Source organism: Mus caroli, chromosome 3, assembly GCF_900094665.2.
Source record: "Mus caroli chromosome 3, CAROLI_EIJ_v1.1, whole genome shotgun sequence".
Taxonomy (NCBI): Eukaryota; Metazoa; Chordata; class Mammalia; order Rodentia; family Muridae; genus Mus; species Mus caroli.
Genome location: NC_034572.1, coordinates 19,905,008 through 19,924,224, shown reverse-complemented (window position 1 = coordinate 19,924,224; position 19,217 = coordinate 19,905,008). Strand labels below are relative to the sequence as shown.

At 36.1% G+C, this 19,217-nt stretch overlaps 1 protein-coding gene and 1 non-coding gene across 3 annotated transcripts in view; one reads left to right on the top strand and one right to left on the bottom strand.

The window, feature by feature from the left end:
• Window positions 1-19,217, top strand: part of Naaladl2 (N-acetylated alpha-linked acidic dipeptidase like 2) — a 1,234,236-nt gene that overhangs the window by 531,301 nt on the left and 683,718 nt on the right. The window contains exon 2 of one of the 2 annotated variants that reach the window (XM_021158905.2): window positions 10,226-10,727. The exons of the other annotated variant lie outside the window; for it this stretch is intronic. Within the exon in view, the coding sequence (XP_021014564.1) occupies window positions 10,226-10,727 (502 nt within the window). The remainder of the gene's footprint in view (window positions 1-10,225; window positions 10,728-19,217) is intronic. 2 annotated transcript variants of the gene reach the window in all.
• On the bottom strand, window positions 575-681 carry LOC115030664. Its single transcript, XR_003836270.1, has one exon. It is a non-coding gene; the product is annotated as a U6 spliceosomal RNA (small nuclear RNA).

Below are 19,217 nucleotides of genomic sequence, written 5' to 3'. Positions count from 1 at the left end.
AGGAGGAAGAGGAGAAAGAGAAGGAGGAGGAGGAAGAGGAGGAGGAGGGGGAGCAGGAGCAGGAGGAGGAGGAGAACCAATATTCTTTAGTTCTAAAGTTGAGACTGAAATTCCTGTGAGTGATAACATGATCCACTAACACAGCTCCTGAATTCATAGTGCAATCAGAGACATAGCATACTCTTTCCTCAAATCAGTCCTCTCAAACCAACAAACTAGTTGGCACTCAAAGCTCTTGGAAATAACTTTATCAGTACCCTCTCACTGTATTTGAAGATTCTATCATAGAACTGTCATAGGAAATTCAGTGTCTACCTCATGTTTTAAAATCAATCTACTTGAGCCATTTATTTATCTTACTTGTAAGATAATAAAATGTTTACAACAAAGAAAGCTTTGAAATGTCATTCTGCTTCTAATATTACTCACAGACAATATCTTTTTTTTGTTACTTAAAACATGTTTACTTAAACATTATTTAATATAATACTTGGCACAATGAGGTAAGCCAATATTATGAAATCATGCAATATGTAGAGTCTGTTTCTGAAGAAGTCACAGTCCATTCCACTACAAAAATATGGAATGCTTCACAAATTTGCTTGTTATTCGTGCGCAGGGGCCATGCTAATCTTCTCTGTAGCGTTCCAATTTTAGTATATGTGCTGCCGAAGCGAGCACGACAAGATCTTTTTTTTTATTGTGTCAAATACCATTAGAAACATCAAAGTCAGTGAATCAAGTCAGTCATCTTTAACTAGCTATTGTAAATATACCCACATACAAATAATCATAAATATGAAATGGTTGACTTATTCCACATATACATAAATATATGTAATATGTTTATGATTATATGTTGTTAATTCCTGGAATTATTAAATGCAAATAAATAACATTATACGAAATCCCTTTCTTTATGTAATTATTCTTTCTGTAAAGAAAAAAGATTAACTCAGCTCTGTAGTAATAAGATTTACAGCTTGCTGCTGTAAGCCAAACATCATATTTTTTTTTAATAAAACATTAGTCTAACATCTCTATTTCCTATCTGGACCATAGTGTTGGTTAACAAGATGTTCCGCACTCCAGAGTACTTAACAACAAATCTCTATTTCTCATTATATTTAGGTCCTTGTTAGTAAGACTTGAGATAACAAGTTTCATCTCAAAAATGAAGTGTCATGTTTCATTTTATTATTTATTAGTTAAAATTATTTACATATAATAGGCTGCAGGAGCAGATAAGTAGTTAAGATTACTGACTGTGCTTTAGAGGATCTGAGTTCTGAGTTCAGATCCTCACACGGTGACCTGTAAATCCAGCTACTGGGAATACACTCTTCTATTTTTTTCCACATTTATATGTACATATGTACGTACATACGTACATACATACATACATACATAATCTTCAGACACACAGTTAAAAATAAATCACTTATTGCCAAAAATGTTTTAAAACATTTATTTTCTACCTCAATGTTTTCAGGGTACCATGTAGATTTGAAGCTGCCTAAAACTAATTTTTACACTTGAAAAATCCAACTTATTACTTCACTTCCTTTTATGTCTATGTCATTTACCTGACTTTGGACAGTAGGAATTTGAAAGAAATAACATTCTGAAGAATAGACTTATTTTTAGATGTACAAACATACATTTAATATATGTTCATATTTAAATGTATGTTTATGTACAGAACACTCAGGCATCTTCCTTCTGTTTATAACTTGGTGTATGTTGGCGTTGTAGACATGTGCATTAATGTGCACGAGCTTATTTATAAAATTGTAGATGTCAGAGCTAGATGCCAGATGTCCTCCTACCTTGTCCTCTCCATCATGACACTGAACATGGATTTCATTAATATGCTGAGGCTGACAGGCTAATGAGCTCCAACAGCCCTGTGTCTCAGGAGCATAAGCCTGGTGTTACAGATCTCCTGCTCTGACTTGTTTTTATTTGGGTGCTAGGTATCTGAACCAACGTTCTCATACTAGTTACCTACTAACTAGTCTTCTCAGTTCTGCAAATTTAGTTTATTGATCTAAACTTATATTAGCCTAAAAATTCTTTTTATTTCAACTCGTATTTGCTTTATTATTATTACAGAAGTATAAGAATATGTAAAAGCAAAATGTGCTAGCATCTGAATTTAATAGAAATGGCGATATAAATTTGTGGCTGTCTTATCTAAATTAATACAATTTGTTTCAGACTATACAAAGTATAGATATTGTTGATATTTCTACTAGAAGAAATGTCTATACCACACTGTATTTCTTAAAGAGAGATTTATTTGCTATGCTAGTTTTTTTTTTTTAACTTTTCTTTTTTCTTTCTCTTTTTTCTTTCTTTTTTTTTAAATTTATAAGAACCTAAATTATCTGAGAAGGGGTAACTCAACTGAGAAAATAACTATATAAGATTGGCCTGTAGCCACCTATGTGGAGTATTTTCCTAATTAATAGTCTATGTAGGAGCACCCTGTCAGCTCTCTGCTTTTCAGCTCCCACCCCTTGCTAGGGGAATCAAGGTAGCAAGCAGAATTCCTCCATTGTCTTTGCATCAATTCCTGCCTTCAGGTTTATGCTCTGTTTGATCTCCTGCCTCAGCTTCCCACAATGCTGGTATGTGATCATTATGTGTGTGTAAGTAAAAGGAACCTTGTTCTTCCCAAGTTGCTCTTAGTCATAGTCTCTAGCACAGCAATGAAAAAGAAATTATGGCATGTGGAGTGTTATTTTAAAGTCTTCTGTTGTATTATTTTTACTCACTGGAGTGTTATGACACTTTAAGTAGGTCACATGCTTGAGTAGTATAAACATAAGTTTAAGTAACAATTATATGATCATAAATAACAAATATATATAGTTGTCTTTATAATATAAAATTTCCATTTCATTTTGAAATTAAAATGTATTATTTATAGGAAATAAGCTATGTCATTTCCTTGCCAGTCAGAGCAGAGTTATTTTATTTTACAGAGAACTTTTGGGGTTAAAGGAACCATTAATGATTCTTACAAAAGGACATATTTCAAAAAAAATATACTGTTTTGGAATTTATAATGCAATTTTGTCTTTATTTGGTTCATCAAATATGTGTCAAGTGAAAAATAAAATGCTAGAGAAAATGTGTAGATTTTAAATGTTATAATAAACCTATAATATTTATATAAGAAAAGAAAAATTTAAAAATGAACTAGTAAGTTTAATATGTATAGGTATATTTACCTTTATATTTATAGATGCATGTATAAAATAAACATTTTAGATTCATATATTCAATATGTACATTTTTATTATATATTTATATTTTATATAAACATTTGCTATGTACTATATACTCATATAAGATATATGTAATGGCTATGTATTTACATATATATGTTTGTACCTATGTGTAATTATATATTTTCTTAAGAAAAAGGATTTACGCCTTTCATTGTATATGTTATCATGGACTCACTTCTTTGAAATTTTTCTAGAAATGTTTTGATGTTTAAGTGGTGAATGGATGCACCATTACTTGACCCAGGTAGTGTTCCCCCTACAGAAGATAGATTTCACTGAAAAATTATTAGTGTGTAATGAGTCCAAAAGTGGTAGAGAGGATGCCGTGCAGAGATCCATCATGGTGAGGAGTTAATATCTATATCTGCATTACACCCTAATTGATGGCTCTGCCTGATGCTTGAAAAGCGTTAAATTGCTGATGTGTTTGTGATGGAATGCCTATTGTCAGAGCTAGAGATGAAAACTTGCTCTTGCCCTTGCAGTTCATTTCTAAATGATTCATAGAGAGATGACTTTGAATGTTTACATTAGAGGTCAGAATTAGAATTCTTACAGTTCTGTCATAGCTCTCATGTGCTAAGTCTTCGTGGAGATAAGCCATGTTTTACATTCAATACTTTAAAAAAAATATTCAAGGAGAGAACAACACAGAGTGATTCTTATTTAGTAAAATGTGAGAAAAATCTAAATAACTTTATTGAGACCAACTGGCCAAATTCATCAAATGTATATGAGTGAAAAATTTAAAGACATCTGGGAAAATAAACAGAGAGAGGTGAGAAGCAAAGGCATGAGGGTGTAAATAGATCACAGTATATGACATGCATCAGAGAAAATGTCCCCTGAAACATTTACAGAGAAAAGAAAATAGCCTTGGAGGGAAGGTATGGAAGGGCAAGGAGCACATAGAGGGATGAGGAAGGCAGTGAAAGGCAAGGGGGTGGAGAAGGGAGAAAGTGAGAATGGGAGTCAGTATTTAGGCAAAAGAAGGCAGGAGGAAACATGATGGATCTCAGGCAATAACAATATGCTAGCAAATAAGTGATGCTTTAACTAAAAAAAAATGTCCTTTGGGATGTTTATAGGTTATGTTAAAATAAATTGATCTGTGGGATATTACTCATTAGCTTTTCACCTAATTTGTACTCATATTTTATATGAAAACTCAGGTTATTGTGAAAGATTAATTCCTAAAACTGGCTTTATACTGTCTGAAATAGGAATTCAGTTTTAGACTGGTTCACTCAATGGCATGGCAGAGTGTATCCTAGATTCCTTCAGCTGCCTTTGAAATTTTTAAACTTTGAATTTACAAAATCAGAAAGCAAGTATATAGTTTGCTATATGAAAAAACAACAAAAAAAAAAACAAACAAAACCAACCAACTTCATGCAAATGTCCAACTCTTTCTTAATTGCTTGGGAAAATTAGATTTGAAAATAGTCAAGAGTTAAGGGGTGAGTGAAAGAAAAAAAATAGTACATGGAACCATTGGTGATGTTCTAGTGCCTACCAAACAATAACTGCATGATGATGATCCATATATCATGATTTTGTTTTGATATAGAGACTTTATTAGTTTCTTCTCTCATCATTGTGATCAAATCCCTGACAAGAAACAACTTAAATGGAGAATGATTTATTGTAGTTCATTGTTCAAGGACATCTAATCCATCAAAATGGGGAAGTCTTTCCAGCGAGGGTCTCTGTGGCAGGAGGAACTTGCTGCATGACTCTTTACATCTCTGTGGATCAGGAAGAAGTGAGAGCAGAAGTGAGACAAGGCTATAATCCTCAAATAACATGTCTACACCTTGATGATTGCTGGCTTGGCCACAAATGCAGAAAGTTCTACAACACTGAGAACTCCAGCTGTCTATGTCTGTGGAGGACAATTCCTATTTATACCATAGCATGGACTAAATGTAAATTAAGTAAATTGACAAACAAAACTATAGTGTGTATGTATGGCTATTTTATGATCTTTTCCCATTATTCATAATATCTAACGGAATTATATATTTATGTCCAAATGTATAATTCAATTTTTATCTTCAACCTTTTTTATTTCTAATTTTTACCTCTAAATCTAGAAATATTATCTCCAATTCTTTAAATCAAACTTACAAGCAGAAGATAAGTTTAGGTTCTGCTTGTTCCCATGCTAACCTCATAGATTGGAGCCCTGAGTTGCAATAGATAAGCTCAGGTTCCGGCTGCTGCCTTGTGCCCATAGATGGGAGGCCTAGTCACAGAGAATCTCTGACCATTTTTCAGTGCTCTTTTAGCTTTGTCTTAGTATCTGTGACACGTGATCATCCTTGACTAGCATATCATTCTAAGACTTGCAAAGGAACTATACACACACTGTTTAAGCCTTTGAAATATTTTCCCTGTCTAGGTTCCTGCTTCACATTCCTCTCCTTTTCATACAACTACACAGGCAGTTGGTCAGAAGAGAGTGTCAGATTCACTGAAATGGGAGTTATCCATAATGTGGGCTCTGGGGATTGTTTTTGGGACTTCCATAAAAGCAGCTAGTGCTCTTAAGTATTGCGAGAAATATTAAAAAGAACGGCAAGTTCCCATGCTATACTTGGCAATTCTGCCCCGCCAACCCTGTGCCTCCACAGCTAGCCCCATGCAGCAACTGATGGAAGTCTTCCCAGCTCAGGTTCCCTTGCCTCAGAGCTGTAGCTCCTTCTCAGCCATAAACCCCCTATGGTCTGTGGTCGCAAATTCCAGTAACTCAGCAAAGCAAAACTCTAGAAACATAATTAATCAGTCAGGTTTATATAGCAATAAATTCTCAATTCATAAGATGCCCACACAATATTTTCAGAGCCAATTGACAATTGATAATGATACAAGCTGCCCACCTAGATTAGACAAGTTTCCCCAATTATTCTATCCTTTATGATATTTATAGCTACCTGTGGCTACTTAAAGCCACACAGAATCTGGATCATCTTCCTCTTGCTCCATTTTTCTTCTTTCTCCCTAGGTGTCTCCTCTGTCTCCAGCTCTGCAACTCTTCTCTCCACCTTCCCTTTCCCTGTCCAATCGCAGGCTTCTTGTTGTATTAATATTTAAATTGACTGGACAGTGAAAATTCTGCTCTACTTAAATTCTGAGCCATTGCTACCACCCTAAGAGTATACATTCTTAAATAATTATTGTAATTGTTCTGTGACCCAAATATGTGGTATCTTCTTCAATAGGGGCTTACTCTCTAGTTATAGAGGTAGCCAAGAGTAATGTCAATAACGCACAATGTCTGGGTTTTGGGGGACCTCACAGGCTAACAAACTAACGAGAAATAATCCTGGCACTAGGCTTGGTATTTGCTAAACTTTGGTGTCTAATAGCAGCCTGTTAACGGCTATACTACCCTATAACCCATTTGTTATAGGCTAACTTTGTTTAAATTCCTTGTGTGCATCTCTCTCTCTCTCTCTCTCTCTCTCTCTCTCTCTCTCTCTCTCTCTCTCTCTGTGTGTGTGTGTGTGTGTGTAAACTTCAACAGAAGTAAATTCCCATATGACATTTTTCAAGAGGTCTTTACTGCTCATTACGACATCCTGAATATTTCCTTCACCTCTACGTCATCTAACACTTCAAGTTCCAATACCCACTTCTTTCTGCTTTATATCATCACATTGTATCTCTCCATCCCTGAAAGTCCTTCTCTTGTGGTCTCTCACATGTTCCATGAATGCTATGGGTATTCCACAAGAGTCACACAGATCTAAATATTCAAAACTAACCTCTACATATGAGAAGAAAAAAAGGGAAAAAGTGAAATTTCTCTTTTTGGGTCTGTGTTATCTCAGTGGAACCTCTGACTGGGAACATAACTGTAGCTAAGAGCATGTGACTAGGTGGGTCATATGTCCTAGGGGAGAACACACTACTATCATTCTACTAAATTAATATCATAGTAAAATGACTTTAATGACATAATTATACACAGATATTAGTGAATCTCTCAACCCTCATCTGAGGATATTCTTGTTGCAATAGATAATTGATAGGGACTTATTGTCAAATGAAGAAACTAAAAGAAAAAAAAAGGAGTATTCAGGCCTAATTGGTACCTTGAAGTATACTTTCTTCTGCCAAGGTATTAGAATCATGGAGGAAGAAGGAACATAAAAACTGTAAAAGACATAGACTGTGTCTGACAGCCATAAAGCGATTATATGAACTGTTCCATACATGATCACTCAGCAGGTATGACAGCATGCATAATATCTATACAAGTTCAAGCCAGACAAAATCTCAGCTTTCAATCTTGGAGGTGAGCATACCTTACTGAGGACTTTTAATTACAAGTTATGAGTCAGGCTTCTTTAAGGCATTATGACCTCTCCCTCCGTAGAATCTTGCTCTTCACCCAAGAGTAACTGTGTGAACAAACAGAAAGAAGCTGGCAGGGAATGAGGATCATGAATCTGGGTGAGTAGGAATGAAGGATGGATTTATAAAAGATTCAGGTAGGCAAATGAACATAATCAAAATGCATTACTGGGAATTATCAGAGTTAAGCCAAATATTAAATAATAAGAAGAAATCTTTAAAAAAACCATTTCTTTATAGATTCTATTAGGACAACCCAGCACATTTTCTTTGTTCCTGTTTGTTTTGGATGCATTTGTCTCCTATGATTGATTGTCTTGTCCCGTGTGGGAACAGGGACCCATTTATCTTTACCTTTGTTGCCTCTCCTGATGACTAATATAAATGAGGTTCTCTGTTTGGGGTCAGTTGTTGATACGAATGAATCTTATTTGATAAAGTACCAAATGTGATTTTTAGAATTGCATTTTATTGTACATGATTGAATATAGTTATGTGTAATATTTCTAAAAATTCAGAACATTTTTATTGTTTGGGTCTCTGTTAGCCAACCTGTGAAAGGTCGGAATTTGGTGGCTAATGCTATCTCTTCTTGTGTAGTCCTGGTTTTTATCTTCTTTGTAATAGTTGATTTGCCATAACTATCATTAAGAATTAACTTATCAATTATGAGTTGAACTTTGTGCTTTACTCCTCCTACTGTATACTAGAGATACAGAAATGTCATAAAGCATGGTGAAGGACCCCAACATCCAGCTAAGATGACATCTAGTGCACAAAGAGTGTAAGTGTAAACAGAGTGGACATTACAAATCTTAAACAATAGTGAACGCTATAGTGGCTAACAGAACTGAGTTCATTTACTGTTAATTAGGCGAGTTATCCTAATAACTGCACTACAGGGCACATGGATGATCATCCAAAACACTAAAAGATAAAATGTCCATCTGCCCCTCATAAGGTTATGAATCTAAGCCCTCTCAAGCTGCTGAAGGGTTTGAAGTTTGGACACACAGCATCCTGGATTTTTACTTAAAGTTCACTGAACTGTGCTAGTTCAGGTCATAGAACCAGGACTGAGTACCTATTTCCTGTTTGATAGCTTAACATTTTCTAGTACTTATATTTTAACCCATGACTATATAGGTACTTCTTAAAGCTCTGTAGAACTTGTACTGCTTTATCTATTTTGCCTCTTCTAATCTTAGGATTGTTTTCAGAAGCAGCTGAAGTATTCATAACCACCCCAAGGTCGTTTATCCTATTCTGCTCTTAAAAAATAAAGTCAGTGCTTCACTGCATCTGTCTGTAAATTGTTTAATGTTGTTTTGAAACATGGCTAAAATTGGCTTCATTGTTCCACATTATGTACATTTGTGTACTCCTGTCACTCCCTGCAACTGTAGAGACTCTCTCTCTCTCTCTCTCTCTCTCTCTCTCTCTCTCTCTCTCTCTCTCTCTCTCTGTGTGTGTCTAGTTTTTAATACTTTTCTATAGGTGTCTACTGTATATTTTCAATTTTTATTGTTTATAGTACAACAGCAAAGTATAATGAATAAGGGTTCTAACTGTCCTCTAGCTCACCACCCAGTAGAGGTAGTGGTAGTGAAAAGTTATTAGTATATGGGGAAAGTGGACCTGTTCTTTAGGAGTAAGCTTGATCTTTTTTGGCAGCAGTTCATTCCCATTGCAAACACCAACTATATTTAACTCAGCAGCTGCCAACCAGTCCTGTAGGCAGGCATATTTCCCATAGGATCCTCAGCTTCAGTCCAGTCCCCTAGGTATGCAGACACCACTCCCAAACCAACAGCTATATTTCAATCCTGAGGAAATCACAAGGCATGCTAACCAGCCTGAGACAAGGCCACAGAAGGAACAACTGTGGCACAAACCTCAAGATCAGTTCTTTGGCGAGTTTCTCTCTGTCCTCACCACTAGTGGAGCTCAGCAATGCTATGGAAGGCTATGCAGTACATTAGGTCTTTAGTGAAGAATAGTGAGGCATAGCAAATGATGCCACTGCTCAGTGCTCCTACTGTCTGTGGGGTCAGATTTATACTCCTTCACCAAGTGTCCTTTCACATGTCTGCTGTATCAAAACATCCATGTGTGTGTGTGTGTGTGTGTGTGTGTGTGTGTGTGTGTGCTATGTGGATGTGGAGATGAACATGCACACATGTGCACATACATGTGAAGGCCAGAGGTCAATGCCTGCCATTATAACTTGCTCTTTTCACTGAGACAGCATGGGGAACATGCATATTTATTTAAGATACATGTCTAGCAACCCCAGGAATTCTGTGTCTCCCCAAGTCTCCAATGTTAGGATGACAGGAGCTTGCATCACTACATTCAGCCCTCTAGCCTGAATATTGGAGTTTGAACATACACCGTTGTGTTTGAGATATACACGCCTGAGCCATCTGTCCAGTCACTAATCATTAAAATTTTATATGCCCAAATAGGCTTCCTTGTTTTATATATTGTTTTTACTTTCAATTTTAAAGATAAAACTGCTTATTTTAACAAAGCATAATTTTCATTTTCTTTTAATTCCATAGGTAAAAAGATGGCTTATCAGAAGGTGAAGGCAGATCTAAGAAGCTCAGGACATTCACAGTACTTAGACAATGACGAACTTCAAGCCACTGCCCTTGATTTAGAGTGGGATATGGAGAAGGAACTGGAAGAGCCAGGCTTTGACCAGTTTCAACCAGATAGTGCTGAGCATCAGAACTTGGGGCACTCTGAGACTTTGGACCTCCATCTTGATTCCATTCAACCAGCAACGTCACCCAAAGGAAGATTCCAGAGACTTCAAGAAGAGTCTGACTGTGTGACCCACTACACAAGATCTGCACCAAAGAACAACCACTGCAGCTTCTGCTACATGTTAAAAATACTGTGCATAGCTACTACTCTATTTATTTTTGGAATTATAATAGGTTATTATGCACACATGAATTGTCCATCTGATGCCTCACCATCAGGAACAAATAACCCTCAGTTATACCAAGATATTCTGAAGACAATCAAAGCAGAAGATATAAAGAAATCCTTCAGGTAGGTGTAGAGAAATGAATGTTATTGGGATGTATTTCCTGGGAAGTAAATCTAAGAAGATTGCCTGAACTGGATGCATGCATAAGAAAGTTTTTTAAGTGAATGGGCACAGCCTTCACCAGGAGTAGAAACTTCTGGAAGGATTCACAGATTAAGATTTATGGTTCTGGGTACTGCAATATCCATTTATGATACAGCTTTATGGACTGATAATGATAACTACCACCACAATGGCTCTAGCCTAATCTTTTCCTCCATTTGAGAAACACTGTTAGACCACGTTGAGACACAAAGTCAGTTTGAAAGAGAGATAATAAAAATTAGGATATTTTTCATATGATTAAAAATTGCAATGGCATCAAAGTGAAATCAGTCTTTGTATGGGATGAGATAACTGCCATAAGTTATGCAGGGGACATTAGGAGGTTTTGACACCTCACAGTCCTTGTCTTTTAAGTAGCCACTGTATGTTTAAACACATGAGGTTCCCTCTATCAGACAGTCCAAAAAGAGCCTCTCTACTGACGGATACTTAATGGATGGCTGTGGCAGCAGCACACATTGTTTGTTTAATTGAAAGGTAATAAATCCTTCTTATGGAGGACTTAATCTGAGTTGTTAGAAAGAGCTCCAATGTCACTCAAGTGACAACTTGATGATTGTGTTTTGTTATTGGTGCAAACTGAGTTGTAAATGACTTCCTAGTTTATATACATAGTAAAATGCATGAAGAAGAAAAGCATTCCAAGAAATTTAGGAAAAACAAACAGCCCTTTTGTTGTTTGTACATAGATAATATCTAGCAGTACTGTTTTCCCCAGAATGTTTGTTGTGGGCCACCGTGATTTATGACTGCAGATTTCCTGGCAAGTATGCATTTTCAGTGATCTTCCAGGGAAATCTTACATGAAGGATGTATGGTGCACAGTAATGCTGGTGAATTCCAATACTTTTCCTGAATACACATCTAAGAGACATATGGGAACACAGATCCTCTGCACAGCTTGTCTGGCTTTCACTGTTGCTTAAGCATTCCTGGCAGTATAATGGGCAGGTGATAGATAATGATCCCTATTATATTGCATCGAGTTAAATTTGTTTTATAAAGATCTATTGTGTCAGTTGTGAATTGACCTAAGCAGCTGGCATTCCTTGAATATTTCAAGCAATGAATACTCATATTTTATTTTATTTTGTGTGTTGTGTGGGTTTCAGAGGATGCAGAAGTCTTCTTCATTATTTCCTCATCTTTCTCTTTGAATGTGTCTCTCATTGAGACTGGTGTTTGTATATACAGTTAATTGAACAGCTTGCTTCAGATGTCTTTCCCTTTTCTTCTTCCCACTGCTGAGATTACAGCTGTCACTTGTACTCATGCCTGGCTTTTACATGAATGCTAGGGCTAGAACTCAAATCCTTATATTTGAAAGGCAGGGACTTTATTGATTAACCACTACTCTAGTCCCCAAATAATGGATATTCAATGTAGGCCTCTTATTCCGTCAGTGATGAACAATGTGAAATTAATCAGAAAATGCTGAGGCAGCCCAGTACAAAGCCACCATTACACCTAGGAAAATAAACTGGGGTAAAGTGATCATTTCTACAACCACCAGTGCAGGCGGGTTACAACCTCAGTTGGAGTCACTGAGAACATCACATCTAGAGGGGGTGAGAAGTACAGTGTCCCAACTTCCTCCTGCCCCTATTGGTTTTAGCAGCTCTTCTAATAGCTGAAGCCAGAGGGAAGACATCTTTGAGCCTGAGAAACTTCTTGTACACTGTCAGAGGCTAGGGTAAGGAGGGAATAAGTCTTTCAAAAGCAGATATCTCTGGCAGAAGGATGCAAATTTACAAAGACAACAGGTAAAATAGAACCTTATGAAGCTGCGTTTACTTCATCAAGGACATCTAGGCTATATTATAAGGGACCCATGGAATTGATTAGTTTTACCATAAAAATTAGTTACATTCTCTCTCTTTTATTTTTCATCAATGTATTCACTTTGCATCATGATCACAGACCCCTTACTTGTTTGATCTTTATAACCCTCCTCCCCCGATTCCTCTGCTACTCCTTTTAGAGAAGGGGAAGATCCCATGGGCATCAATCCACCCTGGCACAGCAAGTTGCAGCAGGACTAAGAGTGTCCTCTTCCACTTTGCCAGACACAGCAGCCCAGCTAAGGGAAATGGATTCAAAGTTAGGTAACAGACTAACAGACAGACCCTGCTTCAGGTGGAGGCCAATATGCAGATCTGTTAAAAATGTGTAGGGGCCCAGGTACAGACCATGTATGCTTTTTGGTTGGTGCTCCAGACTCTCTGAGCCCCCATAGAAACAGGTTAGTTGGCTCTGTTGGTCTTCTTGTGGTGTCCTTGACCCTTCTGTCTTCTTTAATCTGTCTACTCAATCTTTCACAAGACTCCCTGAGCTCCAAAAATGTTTGCATCAATGGCTGAATGAAGCCTCTCAGAGGAGAGTTATGCTAGGCTCCCATCTTCAAGCAGAGCAGAGTATCATTAATATCAAGGATTATCTTTCTCCTATGGGATAGGTCTCAAGTTGGGTCAGTCATTGCTTGGCTGTCCCTCAATCTCTGCTTCATCTTTATCCCTGCATATTTTGAAAGGAGGATACATGTTGGGTTGAAGGTTTTGGGGGGATTGATGCCCCTCCATCCTCCTGCTGTCAGTGTCTGAATCTCCAGTTGCCATGAGAATCAGCTAGAGTCACCCCATCTTCTTCCAGAAGTCTCCCCAATCCTGGGTTTCTAACTTGTCCCAGAAATGCCCTACACCAATTTTCTTCCGTAGCTATATGTTACTTTTCAGTTTATGAGCACAGTATATCTCATAGCCTTGAACCCACTTTTTTCTATTTACTTGTGCTTAGTCAGTTTAGAGCCAACTCTGAATGCATTTTTTTTTGCTAACTAGGATGTATATTTCCTTTCCACTGTGTAAATTTTGTTTATTTTTAAACAGTGTAAATACTTTTGAAAGCTTTCTAATATTATTATTTTAAATAAAAAACTGATGGTAAAATTTTAAATATACACTTAAGTAACAATATTATTTCCCCCACAATTTATTTGTAGGAAAGTGAGTTTTATTTTTTAACTAAATTAAAGAAAATCAACAAAATTTGATATATTTTTAAGTTGGCCCCCAAATAAATATTTGGGGATTAGTCTACAGGAATGTCCAGTGATAAGTCATATACTCATTTCTGCTCTATAAAGTAGCCATGGTTTTTCTAATTCATATTGGTTTTTTTTAAATAATTCTTTGGTTCAAATGTTTATTCTAAATATTCTCAGTCAATTACATCCTTTTTCTCACAAATCTTGCTAACCATAGGCCTCTTCTGAACTACAGATTGTTTTTGGTTTTTTGGTTTTTGGTTTTTTTTGTCAACTTGGTCTGCAATATACTTACTGGGATACAGAGGTAGGGAACATGTCTCCATTAAATTTTCCTGTAGGCAAGGCTGTGGTGCATTTTTTTCTTACTCTGGGCTGTTAGTTCTAGGGTCTATGAAAAAGTAGGCTGAGCAAGCCATAAGGATGAAGCCATGGCTGAGCAAGCTCTCTTTTGTGGCTTCTGTACCAGTTTCTGTCTCTAGGTTTTTGTTTGTTTGTATTTCTTTTTTTGTTGTTGTTTTTTGGGGTTTGTGGTTCTGTTTTGTTTTGTTGTTGTTGTTGTTGTTGTTTGTTTTCTTTAGCTCCTGGTATGTCTTCCTCCAATGATGAACAGAGATGTGAACATGTAGGCAAAATAAATCTTTTCTTCCCCAAGTTGCTTTAGGTCATGACATTCTGTTACTTTAATAGAACTTTAAGTAAAGCAGAAATTAGAACAAGGAATAGGATATTACTATGGTATTTCCTAACCATGTGTTTAGGCAAAAATTGGATTCTCATTGGAACTTTGACCTGGAAAACCCATTAAGGGTTCAAAATTATTAAACTATTGTAAGAATTGTTTTGGCAATGGAGTGCTATTTTTTCTCTCTATCCATTCTCTGATCCTGTTCATGCTTTGAGAGTATTTCTCATCTTGTCAAATATTCTAACAGATTTTATGTAAAAAATATTACAGTTCACTTTCCATGAGGAGAACAAGTTTATTTGGCTGAACAGTAGTTCCAAGTATCTATCAGGTACTTAAAGAATTATTATTTACAAGAAAAGACAACCACTGCATGATAATAGGAAGTGGATCTTTGTTAAATGTATAAACTATGTGTTTAGAAAAGAATTTTACTATTCAGATTTTCTACATAGTATTACTTCAGCACAGTAATATGCATATAATATATGTACTATATTATAAGTGACGTAAGTTTTATTAGTTGTACTTCATAATCATGTCATTGAGGTCTATAAGAATTACATAAGAACTTATTCTGCTCAATGTTTTAAATAAATGACTTTGGTCCGGGTTATATTTCTTGTTCTCATGGTGCATAGGCAGTCCACAACTCACTGTCTCTATCTATGATTTGGATGTTAGACTAAGGGATGATAATCTTTATATGTATGTAAGTAGATTTGAGCAACTTTCTATTCTTACCCCTGCTAAGACACTGAAGGAAGTAACAAAAAAAAATCACTTCTACCAGAGTATAGCTTGGGTAAACCAAGTTTAATCAGGTTAATTACAGGAGAATAAGTGAAGCACATGGCTTACAGATGCATTCTAACAGACAGTATTGATGAATACAATAATTACAACAAATTTCTATCTCCCCAAAACAATTAACTCTCTACAAAACTTGAGGGAAATGGAAAGGCTCAGGCCACTCATGACATAATGTTAATGGGCTTCACCCCATGTATGCCAGCACCATACTGCTTTTATTACTATAGCTTGGTAGTACAATTTGAGATCAGGGGTATTGATAATTTCAGCAGTCATTTTATTTGTCACAATTGTTGTTGCTATCCTGGGATTTTTGTGTTTACATATGAAGCTGAAAATTTCCCTTTTGAGATCTGTGAAGAATTATGTTGGAATATTGATGAGGATTGTCTTGTGTTGATTTCTTTTGATGGCTATTTCATTATGTTAACCCTGAATAGATTCTTGAATTAAAATTTTTGTTTGCCTTTTGAAAATCCAGAAGCCATGAAATATAGAAAGAAAAGAGAAGCATGGTATACTCTAATTATCTCTCACATTATTTTTATTTTGTGTAAGTCTAAGGGCAATATATTCAAATATTATCATTTTCTTTAAAAAATCCTTTCACCTTTACCTATGAGTAAACAAAGTTGCATTGTGCCACATATATTTTTGATAACTACTTTAGATGTATCTTTAAATAAATATATTTAGAACAATGTTTCAGGTGACTAAATATAAGTATAAATAGTTACAGTAACATACTGCTTGGTGTTAAGTGCTATAGGTAAGAGGAACTGTCTTACTCCACTCCTGTTAAGGGAATGTTTAAGTTCTTCCAAACATTCATAGAGATAAATGTTTGTGTGCTTATTTAATTATTCTTTTCCCCCTAATTTCCTGGAAGCAAATAACCACTTCAGAGAGTTTAATTTAGTTGTTTACTTTGTGTTATGAAACTGCCTTGCAGAACTCCCAGCCTTCTAGGTCCTCATTACTGTTTGTTTTTGATAGACCAACAATAATGTTACCATTTTTCATATGTTAATTGACTTTATTTGCATTTCTTTTTGCTTATATGAGCTATTTTTTTTTAATTCTGCCCTTACTCCAGATTTTACAGGTTTACAAATAAAATATTATAATAGAAAAAAAAAGATTGTATTGTGTATAACCCTTTTCTGAGTATATTTTATAGACACATTTTTCTTTTTATTTGTTCTTCTCTTACATAGTATAACCTGAATTAAGTTTCCTCTCTCCCCTTTCTACCAGTCTCTCTACACACCACTCCTTTTCTCTAGATTCACCCCCTCTTCTGTCTACATCCAATCATAAAAGACCACACCTTCATGGATATCAACGAAATACAGCATAGCAAGTTACATTACGGCTGGATGAGACAACCCAGTAGGAAGAAACAGGTTCCAAAAGAGCCAGAGCAGTCTCTGCTGCCACTATTATGATTTACACAAGAACACAAATTTACTTAGCCATAGATACACTCAGAGGAGCGAGGTCAGACCCATATAGGCTCCCTGATCTCTAGGAGTCTGCTTGACTTCTGGTCAGTTGATCGGTAGATCGTTTCTTTTTCTTGTAGTGTCCTTACCCTTCTGGGTCTTCCAACACATCATACCCCTTCCTCCACAGGAATCCTCAAACTCCACCTAAAATTTCTCTTTGGGACTACACATCTGCTCCCATCATTTGCTGGGTGAAGTCTCCCTGGACTCTCCTCAAATGAGGATTATGCTAGAATCTGGTCCCAGCACATGTTGTCAGCATGATAAACTGCAGGTCTGAGGTTTTGTGACTGGGTTCATATTCTGATCCCTCCACTTGAGGCTGTTCCTGTTTAAAATTGGATGGCCAATAGAGTTTCTAATCCTAGGAAGATTAATGTCACACTTTGCTAGGGTATCCAGCAACAGCAACAGCAGCAGCAGCAGCAACGCTGACAGCTGCCCACACTCCAGTACTCAGAAACCCCAGATGTGAGAAACCTGGTTTCTGTATGAACTGCCATTTTACTATGTAACATGAGAATGTAAAGAGCTTTGTGGCTCTGCTGTCCCCTTACTTATCCCAGTATACTTGTTACAATGACTACTGTCTTTCCTGTGTTCAGTCCTCATAACTGTCATCATCCCAGCCTCTTTCTATTCTAAATCTATTCACTTCATCAATGAGAAATATATCATTAAATGTTTTCCATAATGTTCACAACTACACATGTCCATTTATAAATAAAATCAGAAAATATCATTCATGAAGAGCCACGAGTGAAGGTCTGGGTCATCAAAGAGCTAGTAAGAGTTTGCTGTTAGAGGTATAGTCCTCCTTCAACTCCTAGGAGGCAGGGATCTGTTTCCTGTGTTTGTACAAAGAATTGTTTATGCTGTTGTTTGCCACCGCTCTTCTCAATCCATAACATTACTGTGTGCTTTTTGTTCTTCCCATCTCATTCTAATTTTAACTAATTTTCTTCTGCCCTTCTTTTTTCTGTTCCTTTCTTATTACTTTCTATATTTTTCATTAGAGAAAATGATAGCAGGAACATTGGGATAAAGAAATAAACATAAATGTACTGCTATTTTGCTATTTTAATTAAAGACAAGTATCTAAGTGTATAACCAATGTCATAAGTCAATCTATCCAAATGGTAAGTGAGTATAACAGAAAAAAAAAACAAAACTCTGATGGTTTCTCAAGGAGGTAATTAGCTATTCTACAATTGAGCCCTCCACATTACAAATGTGCATTGTCTTAAATTTAATCAAAAAAAGAAGGCATAGAATATGGTAATTTAGTTACTCAGAGAACCTCATTACACTGACTTTTAGATAAGGCATTGCTTAATGTAGAATTGTTTCGAGTCATGCAGAATTACATTACTATTTTTTAACTGATTAGATATAACTTGCAGATGAGAGTTAAAGTCCCAACTAATCCTCAGGTAAGTGAGGATTCTTGAAAACAGAGACCTTACATGCAATACCTTCCATTTGACTTACTTAAATACTGGCTGCCTAGAAGGTCTGGTCTAGGTGCCAGCTCTGTCAGCCTTTGTGTTGATAGCCCATCACTATCTCCCCCACATTCCCCCCTCTGCAACTCTATGCACTTGAACTACTTAGAACTGTACTATTTTCTATAGTGGAGGAAAGAAATTACATTTCATACATTGAGAATTTTGACAGGATTTCAATAAATCTTTCCTAAAGCACATAGAGCTAGCCCATGGCTGCCCTTGATAAATCTTCATTTCCTGTGTATTTTGGAAAATAAAAGAACATATACTAGTTATTCAAGTTTCTTAGGGTAATTTTAAATGAACACCATTTGTATGTGAATAGAATTTTTTTCATTTTCAAAATATATTTTATGTAAAATTTAACAGTCAATACACCACACCAAGGTGATTTTTAAATTGGTGGATTTTCTTTTTATTACATAAACATAGATGTGAAGCTCCGTGAACTTTATGGAAATTTACTTTGTACTGGCTTTCTGTTTTATTTCAAAAGGTCACTTTCTTCTTCCCCTCCCCATGCTCTTCCTCCTCCTCCTCATCATCATCCTCGTCCTCTTGTCATCATTGTCATTGTCTTCATCTTCATCTTTTTGTCTTCTGTGCCTGTCATCTCACTCTTTGCACTCTCTCAAGTTTTTCTGTATTACAGAAGAGCTTGGAACTTCCTAAGTCTTCTGGGCTTCTCTTTTTTTTTTTTTAAAGATTGCTTTATTTTTACTTTTTTTAAAATTTTTAATATTTTTATTACATATTTTCCTCAGTTACATTTCCAATGCTATCCCAAAAGTCCCCCATAGCGCCCCCCACTTCCCTACCCACCCATT